Source organism: Hemicordylus capensis, chromosome 2, assembly GCF_027244095.1.
Source record: "Hemicordylus capensis ecotype Gifberg chromosome 2, rHemCap1.1.pri, whole genome shotgun sequence".
NCBI classification, from domain to species: Eukaryota; Metazoa; Chordata; class Lepidosauria; order Squamata; family Cordylidae; genus Hemicordylus; species Hemicordylus capensis.
Window position 1 is genome coordinate 254439444 of NC_069658.1, and position 18147 is coordinate 254457590.

General features: G+C 45.4%; 1 protein-coding gene across 1 annotated transcript; it reads right to left on the minus strand.

The window, feature by feature from the left end:
• Window positions 1-737: 737 nt before the first annotated feature.
• Window positions 738-7846, minus strand: LOC128341897 (TNF receptor-associated factor 2-like). The gene is made up of 5 exons (XM_053288543.1): window positions 7553-7846; window positions 6341-6395; window positions 4757-4855; window positions 4343-4462; window positions 738-3672 (listed from the first exon to the last, which is right to left on the minus strand). The coding sequence occupies exons 1-5, from the start codon at window positions 7702-7704 to the stop codon at window positions 2992-2994; spliced, it is 1107 nt and encodes a 368-aa protein (XP_053144518.1). The 5' UTR covers window positions 7705-7846; the 3' UTR covers window positions 738-2991.
• Window positions 7847-18147: the final 10301 nt, after the last annotated feature.

The window sequence follows — 18147 nt, forward strand, 5'->3', positions numbered from 1 at the left end:
TAAAACCTACGAGGATGATGAATAACTGAGTGCCTCCACACTGAGATGGATGGCACCACTGCCTAGGAAAGCGTGAGTGGCAGCCATTCTTCTTTTGGAAATTAACCACCAGATTAAATTGTGTTGCCAACCACTGGATCTAGTTTTAAAGACAGCCCAATGAAAGCTTAGGCTGTGAAGCAGAAACTTAGAGCTTACCGGCCAGTGTGTGTAATCACATGGTGGCAAAGCTTAGCTTGGGTTGTACCACTTCAGGCTGCAGGTGGGATGGAGAGAGGGCTGTATGTTTCAATAGTTCCCCATGACTATAACTCTGCAGATAGGGCAAGACTTGACCTAGCCTTTCCCCTCACATGCTAGTTTTCGGTGTGCAAGGGGTTTTTTCACTGGGGACTACTCAGGCATGTAATACCAACTGACCTCCCTCTCCTAGCCTAAAGTGGCCCATTCCAGGAAAAACATTCTGCTGAATGTGTTAACTGGCTCAGAGTTTTGTGGTCTTCAGGGGTCATTCTGAGAAGCTGCCATACATTTGGGGCCAGGGCCAGGGGCTCAGTGGATAGTGCTGTCTCAGAGTCCACATCAGTGCCTTGGTGTGTGCACGATTGTCATTTTGTCTTGAGATTTTACTTGTTTTGTTTGGCACGAGATTTTTGATGACCTTTAGATGACTTGCATATAGAAATGCAATCAATAAAAAGAAAGTCCACCCCCAATAACCAACAAAAGACAGTCACTGATCATATAAATAAACATTTAATTGTATAAATAACATTTAATATTGTAATTTGCATAAATCATACATATTATATAATAAATACGTTGCTGTTGATGAACAGAATGTGAGGTAGAAATTATTTTTGTCCTGTCTAAGGAAGCATGTCTCAGATTCCTTAGTGATTATTGCAAAGCCCTTTGTCTTTAAAAGTGCAAGAGAAATGATTAACAATAAATAATAAATGTGTATTTTAAAATACAATGTTCAACCGTACCCTGCTGGTGGGCAGCAGAAAAACACTCAAACACAACACAGCACACACACACACCACCAGCAGCCATATTTTGCATTTATGGTGGCCAGGAATACAAAATTCTAGACTGGGTTGTTATCAAGAGAAGATCTTTCTACTCCCTTTGCACCTTTTCCAATGAATTGCAGATCTTTTCTCTGAAAGAGCTCCTCCCATTTCAGATATGCTAAATAACACTAAAATTACTTCCAGTTCAGCATTATTACCTCTCACAGATCGCCCGGAGTGGGGGGGCGGTGAAGGGGAATGGGAAAGTACTTATTTGGCAGCACTAGCAAGCTGTAGTCAAAACTGGTGTTTTGTTTCATTTTTAATAATCATTATGAGGAATTTAGGCCTCATCCTGTCTATTTGGTATCACTGCCACTGGCTCCTACACCTCAAACTGCAAAGCACAGCTGCCTGCTCACTCACACATTAGAAATATTTCTATCCCCACCTCTCAATCTGTTCAGTTTCCAAGATGGCTTGCAACACAATTATAACACGTGTATAAAAATCATTGAAAACCCCATTTTAAAAAAGCAGCAGCAAACACACAGGTTAAGACACATGAACAGCATAAAACAAATCTAAAACCTTGTTTGTGCCCTTCTTACCAATGGCGCACTGGCTCTCCTTTCATTAGACCCTTGTGAAATTTTTTCATTGGTTTCTTTTCTGCAGGCTTCCCATTTCTCCACCTATTCTTCCCCAAACTCTTTTGCTTGCTCTGTCCACCGTCTCCACCAACTCTTCAGATGTCATGTGTCTAGAATCCCTATCTCTTAGCTCCTTCACTTTCTCAGCCTACCTTCTGCTTAGATTCTGAGCCTCCTTAATTATCCAGTCCTTTTCTACCAACCATACATATCCCTTCCTGTCACCAGGTCCTGTGTGAGTTTTCTTTCCAACCTTCAGAAACACTGCATAGTTTGCCAGTTTTCTATTCCTGAGCAGTTAGAATGCTTGTGAGCATTCCATGGTGTCACCAAGCAGCTCAGCCAATGGCTAGGCAGGACTTGCAAGTGACAGACAGTTTTAAACATTGGATTACACAGTCATTTCAGTGTACAAAGCACACAGCCAAATACAACATCTGGCAAATAGAGATCTTGTTCGTCAAACTACTGAGACCAGATGTACGTGTTCAGTATTTCTGAAAAAACTTGGGGTGCTTTGTGTCCCTATGCCTTAACAAGAAAACAAGCAATGAGTTCACCTCCAAAACAGGAACATCTTCCATCCAAACATCCCAAAATAGCAGGTCCTATCTACCACTAAGCTCTTCTTTGTTGCTTAATGTGATGCAGAACGCTCTCACCCAAGGATGAAACGCAACCTGGTGTCAAGTTCTAGAATCTCTCACCCACATTTCAAAGGATGATTTGCTCACCATCTACTGCTTATGCAATCATTATCAGCTTTGAAGAAATGAGAGGAGTTTCACACCAGGGGAACCATGCTTCCAAAAAGGAGGTGAACAATTCTGTACTAAAGAATCTGACCCTGAATAACAAGAATACTCACATTGTTCAAATGGAATAAATTATGCAACCTATGGATAGTGTTCAGGAGCCAATGAATGTGTCAAGTTATCCTACATTCATCATCACTGTAAGGCCTATCTAGACCTTCCATCAGTTTCTACGTATTCTGCAGAAGCAAGTTTTCAAAAATGTGTCAATAACTGTAAGGACTAGGAATGCACTGCAAGGCTCCGAAGTTCCCCAAAATTCCACCTGAGTGTTTTTCAAGGGTTGATCTTCCAAGATTCACAGAACACTGATGGTTGTGTTAGATGTTAGACTCCATGAGGTAGATGAATACTCAGGGGTATTGTAGTGGATGCAAATGGTGTGGTGGAGAAGTAAGGGATGAGGATTTGACAATAAAGCTGCAGAAAGAGTTGACTGAGAGGAAAAGGTGTGGAGTAGCTAGAGGACCACAGAACAAGAAACTCCCTCCTCAACTCCCACTCTCACATTTCCATCCCTGCCAAATCCACCACCACCTTGAGGTACAGCACATCATCCTTGAGGTAGCTGGGGATCTGGATGTGGCTGGCAAAAAGGGGGCTCCCACTGGCCACATTGAGGATCTCCCGGGGTTGGTGGAAGGAGCTGCTGTGGGGATCAGGAAGGAAGGTCTCCTTCAGGGGCGGCATCTTTCGGTTAGGGTCCAGGAGAGAGAAGGTGACCTTCTGCCGGAAGGGCCAGGGCAGGATGTCATCATAGGGCCCCTTGGCCAAGGCGAGGAACAGTGAAAGATGGCTGCCTTTGCCAATGCCGTCGCCATCGGGGTACAGCCGGACACAGAGATGGTACCCAAATGCATGGGTGGCAAAGGCTGGAGAATAGAAGGAACGCCTCTTTCCCTCTTTGGCATCCTTCATGAGCTTGGAAAAGTTCTCCACTTTCCACACCAATATTCCATCGGTGCTAATCAGCTCTGGCGACGTTGGTACGGACTCTTTGGCCCCATTAGAGGCATTGTACAGATCCTGAGAGCTTTTCAGGAGCTTCTCATATTGGGAACAGCAGCGTTGGGCAGACTTCACTGCGGCTACCTGACTGTTCAGTTGCCGACGCAGAGATGCCACCATCATCTCCAAGGCCTCCACACGCAGCAGGACAGCTTCCCCATTCAGTGAAGAGACACCCTAGAGAGAGACACCAAAAGATTAGAGGGAGAGTTCACAAGCGGGCATTCCACCTACATTCCACCTGTCAAGCCTACAATCTGAAAATTGAGGGATACGAGGCAGGGATCCAGCCTATGAGCACCACAGCAGGGAGCTACAGGATGACCAGCCAAACCAGCAAGAAGTCTCTTGAACAGGTTGTGTGTTCAGGCCTACTGCTGCAAAAGCTTCCAGAGTCAGACCCTTTCTCTGAGCAGAGCAACAAAAGGGCAGTAGGGGGCAGTAGCTAGAATGTCAGACTAGTGAGTCATGAAGCTCACTCGGTGGCCCTGAGCCAGGCATTCTCTCTCAGCTCAGCCTACTTCACAGGGTTGTTGTGTGAATAAAATATAGGAGAGCAGGATGGGCAGAATAGAAATGTAATAATAACAAAATAAATAAATAAAACCCACAAGGGGGGTTGCTACTGTTTCTTGACCTTGCCCCTGGGAAAATTGTAATCCACTTTTCAATTTAACGACTGTCAAAGCCGAGAGCAACAGAGGCATAAAGATGCTCAAATATATTTGGTGGAGCTTTGGTTGCAGTTTCCCCTGTACACATCTGGATGCATCACACTCACTTCCCCACAACATCTCGCTACATTCTTCAAGCTACAGTTCCCCTTTTGACCTGCTCAGTCACTTACTGTGGTGTTGCTACTGACACTCCAGAGGGGTTTCTTTTCTTTATTCCCATCTTGTTCTCCAAAGGCAAAAGCTGTACTCCTTGCAATTCCAAGGTGTGCCACAGGGGGGCAGGTGTGTTCCTAAACCAAAAGAACATGTCAGATCAGAAGACCAGGGCAAAATATCATTTTTGCATAGCAATGGGGACTGTTTTCTCTAGCTAACTAGTAGCCAGCCAGGGAGCTAAGGGCACATCCAGATGCACAGATACCAAAGCCCTACGAGGGCATATCCACAGTACAAACATATGTAGTTTTTAAACTATTATTCATGGCTTCCCCAAAAATGCGATGAAAAGTCATCCCACCGGCTTGGCACTCCCTCCAGTTTGTTCCGCAGTTGTATTAAGGGCAGGAAGGACCTTTGTTACATACCTGGTATGATTTCAGGGTGCCGGTCCATGTACAGTCAAAATTTGGGCAGGCAACTTGGGTGGCAAGAGTGTCATTCTCTGCTGCTTTGTCGCTATGGAACTGAGGAAAGAAAGAAAAAGTAGGGGTGTGAGTGGAGGATTTTAAAGCCCAGATCCCTTCCTTCCCCCTGCTGATTTCATAACCCAAAGCATTTAAAAGCCTAGACTATGCATTGCCTATAACACATGGCCACTGCTCAAAACAACAGCCACACCGTGAATTCCCATCCCATCTTCCCCTCCATAATTCCTCAGGAAGTAGTGTTCAGGGGTGGTCCAGGACATTTTGCTGCCAGTGGGGAAGAGCAATATGGCGCCCTTGCAGGCACTCCGCATCCTCCGGCTGTTCTGCCAAGGCGGCAGCAGCAAAACACAAAAACGTGCGGACTGTGTCACCAAAGGAAGCAGGGACGGCAAAGGCATTCCTCTTTCCAGGGGAGGGAAGGTGCACCACAGCAGGTGCTAACTAAATGAGCAAAGAGACGCCTTTTCAAGTGCTGATTCTCTCATATTTAGCAGGGGGAGAGCAACTGACCCTATCCAGACCCAGCACGGCATCCCTCCAGTGGCTGTTGCTGGCATCTGCCTTATGGTTTGTTTGTTTTAGGTTGTGAGTCTTTTGGGGACAGGGAGCCATCTTATTTATGTATCATTTATTTCTCTATGTAAACTGCTTGGAGAACTTTGGTTGAAGAGTGGAATAGAAATATTTGGAATAGTAGCAGTACCCACCGCCTTAAGTGGCACAGCAGGGAAATGCTTGACTAACCAGCAGAAGGTTGCCGGTTCGAATCCTCGCTAATACTGTATCGGGCAGCAGCGATATAGGGAGATGCTGAAAGGCATCATCTCATACTGCGCAGGAGGAGGCCATGGTAAACCCTTCCTGTGTTCTACCAAAAGAAAACCACAGGGCTCTGTGGGCGCCAGGAGTCGAAATCGACTTAACGGCACACACAGTAGTAGTAGTAGTAGTAGTAGTAGTAGTAGAAGAAGAAGAGCAGCATGCCCCGATGGGGTGAAGAAAGGCAGTGGGCAGCAAGGAGGTCCACTGGATGGCATCCACGATGGTGGGGGGGGGGCAGTGCCTGCCATCCCATGTGCCCCTCTTCCTGTTGCCCATGCCTGAGGCAATTAGCACTTTTGGACCAGGAACAACCCTCTACCCCTCCCTACAATATGGGGCCTGTAGCTGCCGATCTTTCTGTCTCCTTATTTGTAATAGATGGGAGGACAGGGTTCCCATTCCTTTACAGCTGTATGGAAGAGGGGATTTTGGCAGGAGTAGGTTATCAGGCAGGGGTGAGTAAAGCGACATCGGATAAAATCCCCGCTTCCAGCCACGCTCAAAAAGCTCTGTCCTCTTTTCAGTTTCGATACCCCCTCTTTCTTTTTGCCTTTCTCTTGGGAGCTTTGTTCTACATGGCAAGGGCTGCACTGGGGCACTTGCAGAATAAAAACCAAACCACTAATAATAATAACAGACAGTACCAGCCAGGAAAAAAACACAAGCTACAGTGTTGCATAACGTCATCTTGAAACTCACCTGTTTGGGGCTCAGTCTTTTCTTGCAAGTCCTGCATGTTAACTTGTCAGTCTCCCTGCAGGGGGCGGAAAAGAGAGCAGGATTTGAGCAGAATGGAAATTTAGGAACAGGAACATAGGTGTTCTGAATGCCCCCCCACACACACACACAGACACGTCACGCACACACACCCTCCCCAAACACAACCACAGGAACATAAGAAGCTGCCATATACCAAGTCAGTCTATTCGTCCATCTAGCTCAGTATTGTCTACAGAGACTGGCAGTTAATTCTCCCAGGTTGCAGGCTTTCTCAGCCCTATCTTAGAGTTGCCAGGGAGGGAACATGGAACCCTAGATGCTCTTCCCAGAGTGGCCTCATCCCCCAAGGGGGATATCTTACTGGGCTCACATGTAATTTCCCATTCAAATGCAAACCAGGGCAGACCCTGCTTAGCTAAGGGGACAAGTCATGCTTGTTACCACAAGACCCCCCTCTTGCCCATCCTTCCATCCTCTCTTCCTTGCACATCCTCTGCCACAGGGCCCCATTTATTCTTCCTCTTCACATGCATAACTTTTAATTCATTATAAATCATTAATGTTATTAATTTTAACAATATCTTTGTGTATGGCCATCCCATAATAAACTGCTCAAAAAGCAATAAAACAGTAAAATAAAACATACAATTAAAGCCAACATCCAAGCCAACAAGAACAAAAAACCCAACAAATACAACTAGAAAAACCCCAAAGATAGATAGATAGATACATAGATAGATAGATAGATAGATAGATATAGCCAAAAACGTCACCAATGAATAGATATGCTGCATCAAATGCTACTTTGGAAAGAGATTCTCAGGAGTAGTTGGCTCTTTGACTTATATATAACATTTTAATATGTTATTAGGAACATCAAAATAGCACCATGATTCCGAAATCTATGTGGGACAAGTTCACCACCTCCAGAGATACCCTTTGCCACTTCTGTTCCCAATATTTGGTTTTTTTTTCCCCTGGTCCCACCACTATCTTAACCGAATCCGCCCCAACCCCCCAGGAGGTGTGCAGCAGCCCCAAAGCTTTTTAAAAACCGAGGCTAGAGAAGTGGAGAGACATCTGCAGATCGGGAACCGGTTGCAGATCAAAAGAGAGGGAGCCACCAAAGGACGCAGCCGGCCAGCAGATCAATGGACTCTGCCTGACCCGCCTGCCGTTCTGGCTACTGACCTGAAGAGCCCCTTCACACATGCCGTGCAGTAGCGGTGCCCGCACTCTGCCTGCTGCGGCGTGATGAGGAGGAAGCCACACTCCTGGCAGAGCAATCCCGAGTTAGTGAGGGGATCCACGGGCATCACGGACCCCTTCCATTTCCCCATCATCCACGCAGCCCTGCAGTCAGCCCGTCTCCCTTCTCTGGCGAGGCGTTCAAACGATACACTCCCGAGTCTGACTCCGGCAACTTGAAACGCGTCTTTATAGACGCTCCCCCGAGGTGAGGGTGCGTCAGCAGAGGGAATCCCAGCGCTGACGCACCAAACGTGCCCTTGGGGACAGCGGGGCGGCGAATCGGTGGCAGAGGCGAAGGAGGGAAATGCCCCTGGGCGGGGCATAGAGGAGGGTTGCGAAGTCGTGTGCGCAGCAAAGGGAGAGTGGGCGGGAGGAGGAAACCGAAATGGCTCGGCGGGCTCACGGACACAGGAAAGGGGCGGGGCGGAAAGAGCCAACCAAGGGATGAAGGAGCGCTCCTGCCAGGAGAAAAGGAACATGGTTTTCCTGGAACGGAATGTGCAAAAAGGCCTGCAGCGGAAACCTGGGAAGTAACATGCTTGGTCAATCCAGCCCGCTTAGGCAGCCTCAGAGAGGGCAGCTTCGCGGATACAGTTAGAATGCAGCCAATTGAACAATGTTGATTGATTAAATGCCGTCACGTCGGTGTCGACTCTTAGCGACCACATAGTTAGATTCTCTCCAGGATGATCTGTTCAACTTGGCTTTTAAGATAGTGGCTTATTCATTGCTGTCGTAATCAAGTCCATCCACCTTGCTGCTGGTCGTCCTCTTCTTCTCTTTCCTTCAACTTTTCCCAGCATTGTGGACAGAGGCGTAACTATAGGGGGGGCAGGGGGGGCACGTGCCCCGGGCGCCATCTTTTCTGGTCACATGGGGGCGCCGCCATGACCAATTTTTTAAAAATTTTTTAAAAAATTTTTGTTAGTACAAATGTTTCCTGCTCAGTGCAGCAGCGCTGCAGCAGTCAAGGGTGGGGAAGGGTGCCCCCTTCCCCACGAGCGGTCCCTTCCGTGCCGCCTTCGCCCCCCCCCATTGCTTTGCTGGCGCCTGGCGGCCAGTCAGTGGCCTGGCTTGGCGGCGGCGGCGGGCGCTTGTGAGGAAAAACCTAAGTATAATGTAGTATGTTGGGGGGGGGCGGGGGGGCACGTGGGGGGGCGCCATTTCAGTGTTTGCCCCAGGCGCCGTTTTCCCTAGTTACGCCTCTGATTGTGGACTTCTCAAGAGAGCTGGGTCTTCGCATGCGTCCAGAGCAGGGATTCTCAACCTTGGATCCCCAGATGTTGATGGGCTTCAACTCCCATAATCCCCAACCAAAGGCCATTGGGGCTGAGGATTATGGGAGTTGAAGTCCAATAACATCTGGGGACCCAAGGTTGAGAATCCCTGGTCCAGAGTATGATAATTTGAGCCTAGACATTTGTGCCTCGAGTGAAAATTCTCGATTCATTTGTTCTATGATCCATTTGTTTCTTTTCCTGGCTGTCCATGGTATCCTCAAAAGTCTTCTCCAGCACCAAAGTTCAAAAGCTCAGTGCTGCTTCTTCAAAGTCCAGTTTTCGCATCCATAGAGTGTCACAGGAAAAACCATGGTCCGAACCATTCTGATCTTTGTAGGTATAGTCACGTCATGGCATCTAAATAGCCCTTCCAAGGTCTTCATTGCAACCCTAAATTGAACAGTGCTGTGTGGCGATTATAATATTTTTATTCCTGGGAGGAATAACATTTTATTTACTGTGATTTTTAAAAGAAGCCTATGGCACTATTTATTATACTTTTAGTCTATTCATCTACCAAGAAGCTTAGGGCAGTATAGATCTTTATGCACCCACTTTTGTACTGGCAACCACCCTGTGGGGTTGATTAGGTTGAGAGAGTGACTGGCCAAAGATCACTTCATCGCTAAATGGGGATTTGAACCCAGATCTCCCTGGCCAGTGTACTACGCCATATAGGCTCAGCTAAGGTGAGTTGCTTTCTCTGCCTTCTGTAACCTGCAGAGGAAAGCAGGTACATGGTATTTTGCTGCCGTTGTATTTTTCTACCACAGATCACAGTGTAATATAATGGCTTAGAAAGGTTGGGTGGATCCAAGTTCAAATCCCCACTTGACCATGAAGCTCTTTTTAAATTTTAATTGTTGAAATGTTTTAATCTTTTTAGGTCTTGTAAAACACCCAGAGAACTTGCATTTTGGGCGGTATGAACATATGCTAAATTAAATGAATGAATGAATGAATGAATGAATGAATGAGGTGGTCCTGGCAAGTCACTGTCTCTCAATTTACCTTACAGGGTTCTTGTAAGGATGACGTGGGGAGGTGCATGGGTGGAACAAATATGTAATAGATCAATAAATACTGGAGATTAGGGCATGATTTTATATTAGGAAAAGGTGCTGGGGGAAGGCTTAAAAATCTGTTAAGAAAAGTGTGCAAAAAGGCCTACAGCACAAGCCTGGGAAGAAACATGTTTTGTTTCTTCTCCTGTATCATGCCTGGCCCTCTATCTTCATTCCCAACCAAAACAAAGTCTAAATGTGTGTAATTACATTTGCTCAAATTTGTCTTTTGTCTCCCCCTTCCCCACCGTTTGTTCTTTCCCCACTATCAAACTTTGTATTGTAAACTCCTTGGGGCAGGGACTTGCCCTTTCTCTGTGTGTTGTCAAGTGCCATGTATATTGAATGCACTGCATTAAGAACTACTTGATAGTTCTGTGCAGGAGAGACTGGGAGATAACAACAAAGGACGCAATAATAACACTTAGCATTTATATAGCGCTTTCACCTGCACAAAGCACTTCACATGAATTATCTTATTCAAGTGAGAATTTGAACTCGGATCCACCCAGTCTTCCTAAGCCACTACATTACACTGCAATCTATGGTAGAAAAATAAAAGGACAGGCACAATATTATTAACCATATGGTTAAGAATTATCTCCTCCATATTGCTTGTGGGAGGCTGAAAGGAAGTCATTTGTCTGTTTGTGATAGAGGCAAGATTTGAACCAAAGAGACCCTTCTAAGCACTTTTGAGCCCTGTCAGTGGGAAAGATGTGCAACCCAATCCTGTGCATATTGGAGGAGCCAGCGTGGTGTAGTGGTTAGAGTGCTGGGCTAGGACTGAGGAGACCTGAGTTCAAATCCCCATTCAGCCATGATACTAGCTGGGTGACTCTGGGCCAGTCACTTCTCTCTCTCAGCCTAGCCTACTTCACAGGGTTGTTGTGAGGAGAAACCTAAGTATGTAGTACATCGCTCTGGGCTCCTTGGAGGAAGAGCGGGATATAAAATGTAAAATAAATAAAATATTTATTTGGAAGCGAGCCCCACTGAATCCATTGGGCTTACTCCCAAGTAAGGCTGTGTCGGATGGAAGCAAATGGGGCTTGAACATTCTAAACACTGGCTGGGTCTGGCTGGGCTGGGTCCCAAAGAAGATTCAGCAACTAAACAATACTGGAATTAGAAAGAAACAGAGAAAATATGTGCATGCCACAAACTTAAATTGTTTTACTGATCCCCTCTTTCCAGGGAAAGAGAAATCGAGACTGGATAAGTATGTAGGCTGAGAAGCATATAGCTGGTGCATCAAATATCTTTGGATGCAATCCTCGGCCACTTACCAGGAAATAACTCCCATTTCTGAATAAATATGCTTTGGTTTGTGTCTGCAGCTCACAACATCTCCAGCTAAAACTTCCCTCCAGCCATGAATTTACTAGCTGGCCTTCGATGAGCCTCTGCTCTCTTACTGCCACTCCCCATCCTAGCCCTATGATCTGCCATGTTGGGGCAAAGAAGATACTGGCTTACCTTGCAAGATTGTTGTAAAAAGAACTACTGTGCTATTAAATGTGAAATGATCTGAATGCTCAGAAAGTGCTACATACATGCCAAGGGTTAACATTTAACATATATTATATTGTATATAACAAATATATTTTTTAAAAAAAATTAAGTGGGTCCCTTAGAAGAGCTTTTCATGCTTAAAATGTGTGTGTGTGTGTGTGTGTGTGTGTGTGTGTACACATATATTGTAAGGAAAGTCTGTTTTAAAATGCATTAGGGAGAGGAAACAACCAACTAAAATTCAAATTAAAAAAATCAATAACAGTTCCATGAAATAACTGGGTATGGCAGCAGGGATATAGTTCTGTTAGTGTGGCCAGTTTTATACCATATTTACCCAAATAGAAGGTGACTCTGAATGTAAGAAAATGTCTTAAAAGATAGAGGTTGGATACCGTTTTTACCTGTATTTACCCAAAGAAATAAGACTTGGAATATTGAACAACCCCCCCCACCACCACCATATTTAAGAGGAAAGGGGGGGGGGCTTGTCTAAGATTCAGATAAATATGGTAATTCTAGAGCATGCCCAGCAGAGAAATGCTGACTTTCTAAAGTATTTGAAATATGGAATAAATAAAAGAGCAGCAAGAACCACCCTATGAGGATTCTACTATCAAATCCCTCCTCACCCCTGTGTCTTCACAGCAACAAATGCAGCCATTACTGATCAAGGGAAGCTCTGCTGGGCCTTACAGAGAGGTGTCCAGGCCATTGGTGGACAGGTTGCTCCTCTAAAGAGCCAATGGGGCATATTGGTTATGGTGCCGGAGTGGGGAGATAGGAGCTCAAATCCCCACAAAGCCATAGCGCTTGCTGGGTGACCTTGGACCAGTGACTTTCTCCCTATCTAACCTGCCTCACAGGATTGTTGTGAAAATAAAAGGAGATAACCTTGCTTTAAGTTTTAAATTGTTTTATTGTTCTAATTTTGTTTTAATCGTGTTTTTATTGTAAACCACCCAGAGATGTAAGTTTTGGGCAGTATAGAAATTTGTTAAATAAAAAATAAATAACAGCACGGAACTCTTGGGAGGAAAGGGAGAGTCTAAAATAGGTGAGGCACAGAAGTAGAATGCTTGAGGGCTCTCCTGAGCCCATCACATCCCAGCCACCTTGTATTTTGCCACACAAACTGTCCTCGGAGACGTGAAGTCAGGACACTATACAGAAAATCCAAAGGCCGATACAATAGTCACTTGTGCGCCCTCTCTCTCTCTCTCTCTCTCTCTCTCTTTTTCACACACACACACAATATTGTAAATGAATTACTATCCACCCCCAGCACAGTACCTCCAGTGACTGTTGCTGGTGTCTATCTTATGTTTCTTTTAGATTGTGAGCCCTTTGGGGACAGGGAGCCATCTTATTTGTTTGTTATTTCTCTGTGTAAACCGCCCTGAGCCATTTTTGGAAGGGCGGTATAGAAATCAAATAAGATCATCATCATCATCATCATCATCATCATCATCATCATCATCATCCCCATACCACACATTGATTATAATATGTTGGGTCCACAGTTCCACAATGGGCCAGATAATGTTACTTTAGGGGCCAGTTACAAGCACCCCTGCCTGTGAGGATCCTCCATCAACTGCTGCCCACTGGAAGTATGACAAGAGATGATTAATAAGAATTCACTTTAGTTAGATGCTGGTCAGCATTCCTGACACAGGCTGATGTAATCACAACCCATCAGGCAACTGCAGTTGTCTTAGGCAGCTGGGGGGGAATTCATTTTCCCCAGGACCAAAGATAGCCCTTTCAGTGCTGGGAAATACAGTATCTGTGCTACCAAAAGAAAAGAAAAAAAGCAAGTACAACTCTTCAAGGAAACAGGTCTGAGCAAGTCTGTGCAACAAATGAGTAACGTGTACATTTATTGCAGTAAAAACTGAAAAACTGGAAAGGCCCTTTAGCGAGCACCCTTAATATTCATAAATGATCTGGAGTCAGGTGCGAACAGCAGAGTAACCAAGTTCATGGATGACACCCAATTTTTTACGGGGCGGGAATTCCCAAACTGAAGACTGGCAAAAGAATCTCTCCTTGCTAAGTACACAGAGCAAGAAATGCAAGTTTATGCAAATTGGGGGGGGGAAATCCCTTTACAGTATATACAGATAGCATTGGCTCTGAACTGGCTATGATTACCCAGGAAAGAGCTCTTGAGATCATATTGGACAGCTCATATATGGGGAGTTGGGGGCTGCTTGGGAAAGGTGATTAATAATAATAATAATAATAATAATAATAATAATAATAATAATAATTCAATTTCTATACCGCCCTTCCAAAAATGGCTCAGGGCGGTTTACAAAGAGAAATAACAAATAAGATGGCTCCCTGTCCTCAAAGGGCTCACATTCTAAGAAGAAACATAAGCTAGACACCAGCAACAGTCACTGGAAGTACTGTGCTGGGGGTGGATAGGGCCAGTTACTCTCCCCCTGATAAATAAAGAGAATCACCACGGTAAAAGGTGCCTCTTTGCCCAGTTAGCAGGGGTAATTTTGAGCTGAGATCCCACAGGGGAATATGGTATACAGTCCCACACTTCCTCTGTTTAAACTGGCAGGCTACTAAAGATGGGTGTGGGTGTGTAAAGCCATTTTATTTATTTGTATATATCTGTATAAGCCGCTTTGGGAACTTTTGTTGAAAAGTGGTGTATTAAATGTTTTTTGCCCAAGCTTTCTCAGCTTCCTAAATTTTGGGGGTTTTAATCCCTGGTTTATTTTTAAATTTTTAAATTGTTTTACATTTTTTGTATATGTTTTTAACTGGTTTTATGTTATTGTAAACCACCCGGAGATGAAGGTTTGGGGCAATGTACAAATTTGATTGATTGGTTGATTGATAGATAGATAGATAGATAGATAGATAGATAGATAGATAAATGTCATATTCATCATCATGGTCAACGTGTGGTGGGGGGGGGTTTGAAAAAAAAAGGAAAGGATCATCACAGAACTTATATACTTAGTTTTTCTCTGAAAGCACCAACTAAATGTGCATCAGCTGTGGAGAAAGGAGTCCTATTCAATGCTGGGGTGATTAGGAAAGGGATTGATAATAAAATCCTTTTCTCATGCTTTGTAATGTTGGTATGGATTAGGGATTTGATTGTTATTGGGATTTGTTTTCTATTGATTGGTTTTCTTGTTGAAACTGTTTTTAAACAGTTTTGTAAATCCCTTGCAAGGTCTTTTAAGTCGAACCAAAAGGCCAGATACAATAATTTAAATGAGTTTTTAAAAAATCAAACTAAAATGGCAAGTGTTGTACTATTGCTATTGTGTACATCTGTACTGTGGCCCCATTTCCAAAAGACTGTACAGTTCTGGCCACCCCCTCTAAAATGGTTATTGTAGAGCTGGAAAAGGTACAGCAAAGGACTGTGATCCTTCCCAAAAGATCAACTTCCAAAGAGACAGCCAAGTTAGGAAGACAGGAAGATGCCTTATGCCAAGTTAGACCCTTGGCCCATCTAGCTCAGTGTTGTGTACCCTGACTGGCAGTGGCTCTCCAAGGGTTCAGGCAAGGGTCTTTCCCAGCTCTTCCTGGGGATGCTGCCAGGCTTTGATCCTGGGACTATCTCTCCTCCATGCAAAGCAGATGCTCTGTCACTGAGGCATATGGCCCCATCCCCCATGGTAGTCTGGTGCAGCACGAATAGCCAGGAGTCTTGTGGTCTCGAGACTCCTTAGAGTCATTAGTCCTTCAACAGGAATGCACTCGTTTTCCCACAAAGCCTTATCGATTACAGTCTATCAGATGCAAAATGTTCAAGGGGTTTTCCTGTGAGGGAAGGCTGGATGGTTCAGGGGTTTCTCATTTAGGGACATAGGAAGTTGTCATATACTGAGTCAGGCCATTGGTCTATCTAGCTCAGTATTGTCTTCACAGACTGGCAGCGGCTTCTCCAAGGTTGCAGGCAGGAATCTCTCTCTGCCGACAAGAGTATCTCTTCTAAACAGCAATGGGACAAATTGTGGAAAAGGACGTCAGACGTAAACCCCCCCCCCCCGATTACCTGATGCGCCTTGAAATCCCCCACCCCCGAGTTACAGCACTACCTGCATATACTTCATAACCTTGTGGGTTTCCAAATCCTTGTGTGTAAATCTTTGTAGATATATCATGTACAAACAACCACTTTGTATATAATTGTGCTTTGGCAACATACTGTATGCTTTGGTAGTTTGTTGGTTCAATAAAATAATCTTGTCCTATCTTGGAGGAGCCAGGGAGGGAACTTGAAACCTTCTGCTCTTCGGCTCCATCCCTTGAGGGGAATATCTTACAGTGCTCACACATCAAGTCTCCCATTCATATGCAAGCAGGGCAGACCCTGCTTAGCTAAGGGGACAAGTCATGCTTGCAAGACAAGACCAGCTCTCATCTCCTCTCTAAGGAGAAGGAACTAAAAGACTGATAGAGCATTATAGAATGGTGTGAAGAAAGTAGATAGAGAGAAATTGCTTCTCCCTCTCTCAGAATATCAGAATGCAAGATCCAGTGTCTATACACATGTACGTGTTTTTGTGTGAATGATTGTACATAGCACACGCGAACATGGGGACCACCCCCTGTTTTATAGCTTCTTCCCTCATACACACGAGGCAATCTTATGTGGATTTAACACATAATTTATTCAGCAATTTTCTCCTTCTCCTTTTCCTTTCTGACTACTCCCCCACACACTCTCTGCAAGATCCCCCTTGGGGAAAATGTCCAAACAAACCGCAAATGATAACTGGATAGGATACACCACCACGCCAAATGCAGGTTACAGATAGGAAGTACAGGTGTTGAACATAATGTGTTGAACATAATAACCACCCTGAGCCATTTTTGGAGGGGCGGTATATAAATCAAATCAATCAATCAATCAATCAATCATGTGTAAGTGGGTACACATCCGTACATGTGTAGATTATACACACCAGGGGCGTAGGGAGCTTGTCCCCAGCTGGGGCATCAAGTCCTCCAGCGGCTCCCCCACCCGCTAGGCTTTACAATCGCAGCCCCAAGCCACGCCCCCTGCATCTGGCATCAGATGCAAAGGGGCAGGGCCAATGCCAAGGAGGCGGGGCCATCAGTCCCGGCAGAGCTTCTCTTCCACAGTCAGCGATTCCACAAGCCACTGACTGGGAAAGGGAAGCTCTGACAGGCCCTGTTCTTGGCACTGGCCCCGCCCACTTGCATCTGATTCAGGCGCAGGGGCAGGGCCAGTGCCTGGGAGAGGGCCTGCTCGGACCACCTCTCCCATCTCTCCCCAGTCAGCCTTTCATTGAAATGCTGGCTGGGGAGGAGAAAGGTTTTCCTCATGCTCCCAGCCAGTGAGCGCGCTGTTCGTCGTCTGGGTGAGTGAGGGGACAAGGGGGCATCCTGGCTGAAGGCAAGGGGTTGCCTTGGTGGGGCCCCCCAGACCCTGGCAGCCGGGGGACAATCCTCACCCATTGCTCCACGGTCCCTACACACATTGTACGTGTGTTGAACATAATGTGTAAATAGGGCCCTAATGAAGTTGATTTGTTGTAGGTTTGGATGTGGTGAAAAAGGTTGCACACTCAATATATGGAATTCACGCAATATATGGAGTTCACTACAAGGTGTGATAATGATCTCACCTATCATCTATCTATCTATCTATCTATCTATCTATCTATCTATCTATCTATCTATCTATCTTTCTATCTATCACATTTTTATACTGCCCAAAACGCGGGTTCTCTGTAGTTATCCGGCAAGTTCACGGAGAATATGTCTTATCAATCGCTAATCTCTACGATAGGCAGGTTTGCAAGTCTCCATGCTGAACTGAGCCCACAAGCCATGTAATGTGGCCTGACAAAACTGGACGTGTTCAACGTCCAAATGGTTCAGTCCGACCGTTCGGGTTTGAACCGAACTATCCCATTCGGTCCAACCCTGGACCTAACACACACACACCCCCGGCCGTTCAGGGGGTTCACAAGTCAAATTTAAAATCAAAATTTTTTTTAGTACTTACCCCTCTGGGGGGCTTTTTTTTTTTTTTAAAGAAAACATTGACTTGTGAACCTCCCAAACTGAACCGTGGGTGGGGGTCGATGGGGAGCAAAAGCAAACTGGTCTAGTCCTGTTCAGGTTCGGTCTGGACTCGAACCAAACCAGGCCAGTGGGTTTTGTGCACAAAACTGGTAGGTAGTCATATATGGCTCATAGGTTGCTCCGTGATTCACAAGTGGTGCAGGCCTGCTCCATGCTGTGATAGGTAAATTGAGCCTCCATGTTCAGAAGCAGTATAACTCAAATATTAGAAGCTGGGGATAAATGATATGAGAAGGGCATCCCTTTCATAATTGTTTGTGTGTTTGCCCGAGTCCCCTGGTTGGCCACTGTGGGTGACAGGGTTCTGAGCTCGATAATTCATATTCTGATCCAGCAAAGCAATTCTTATGTTCAAATCCCTTTGCGTGGTGCTCATGAAAATGAGACAAGCCACACAGTATAGGAAAATAACAATATAAACCAGGCTTTTCCAATCAGCATGCCAGTGCACACTAGTGTGCTGTAAGGCTCTGCCCGTCGTGCCACATGGACAGCCTGGCCGGGTGCACATCAGAGCAAAGTTGGCTCCACGTGTGGGCAGTTTAAATTCTGCTTTGATGTGCGCCCAGCCTGG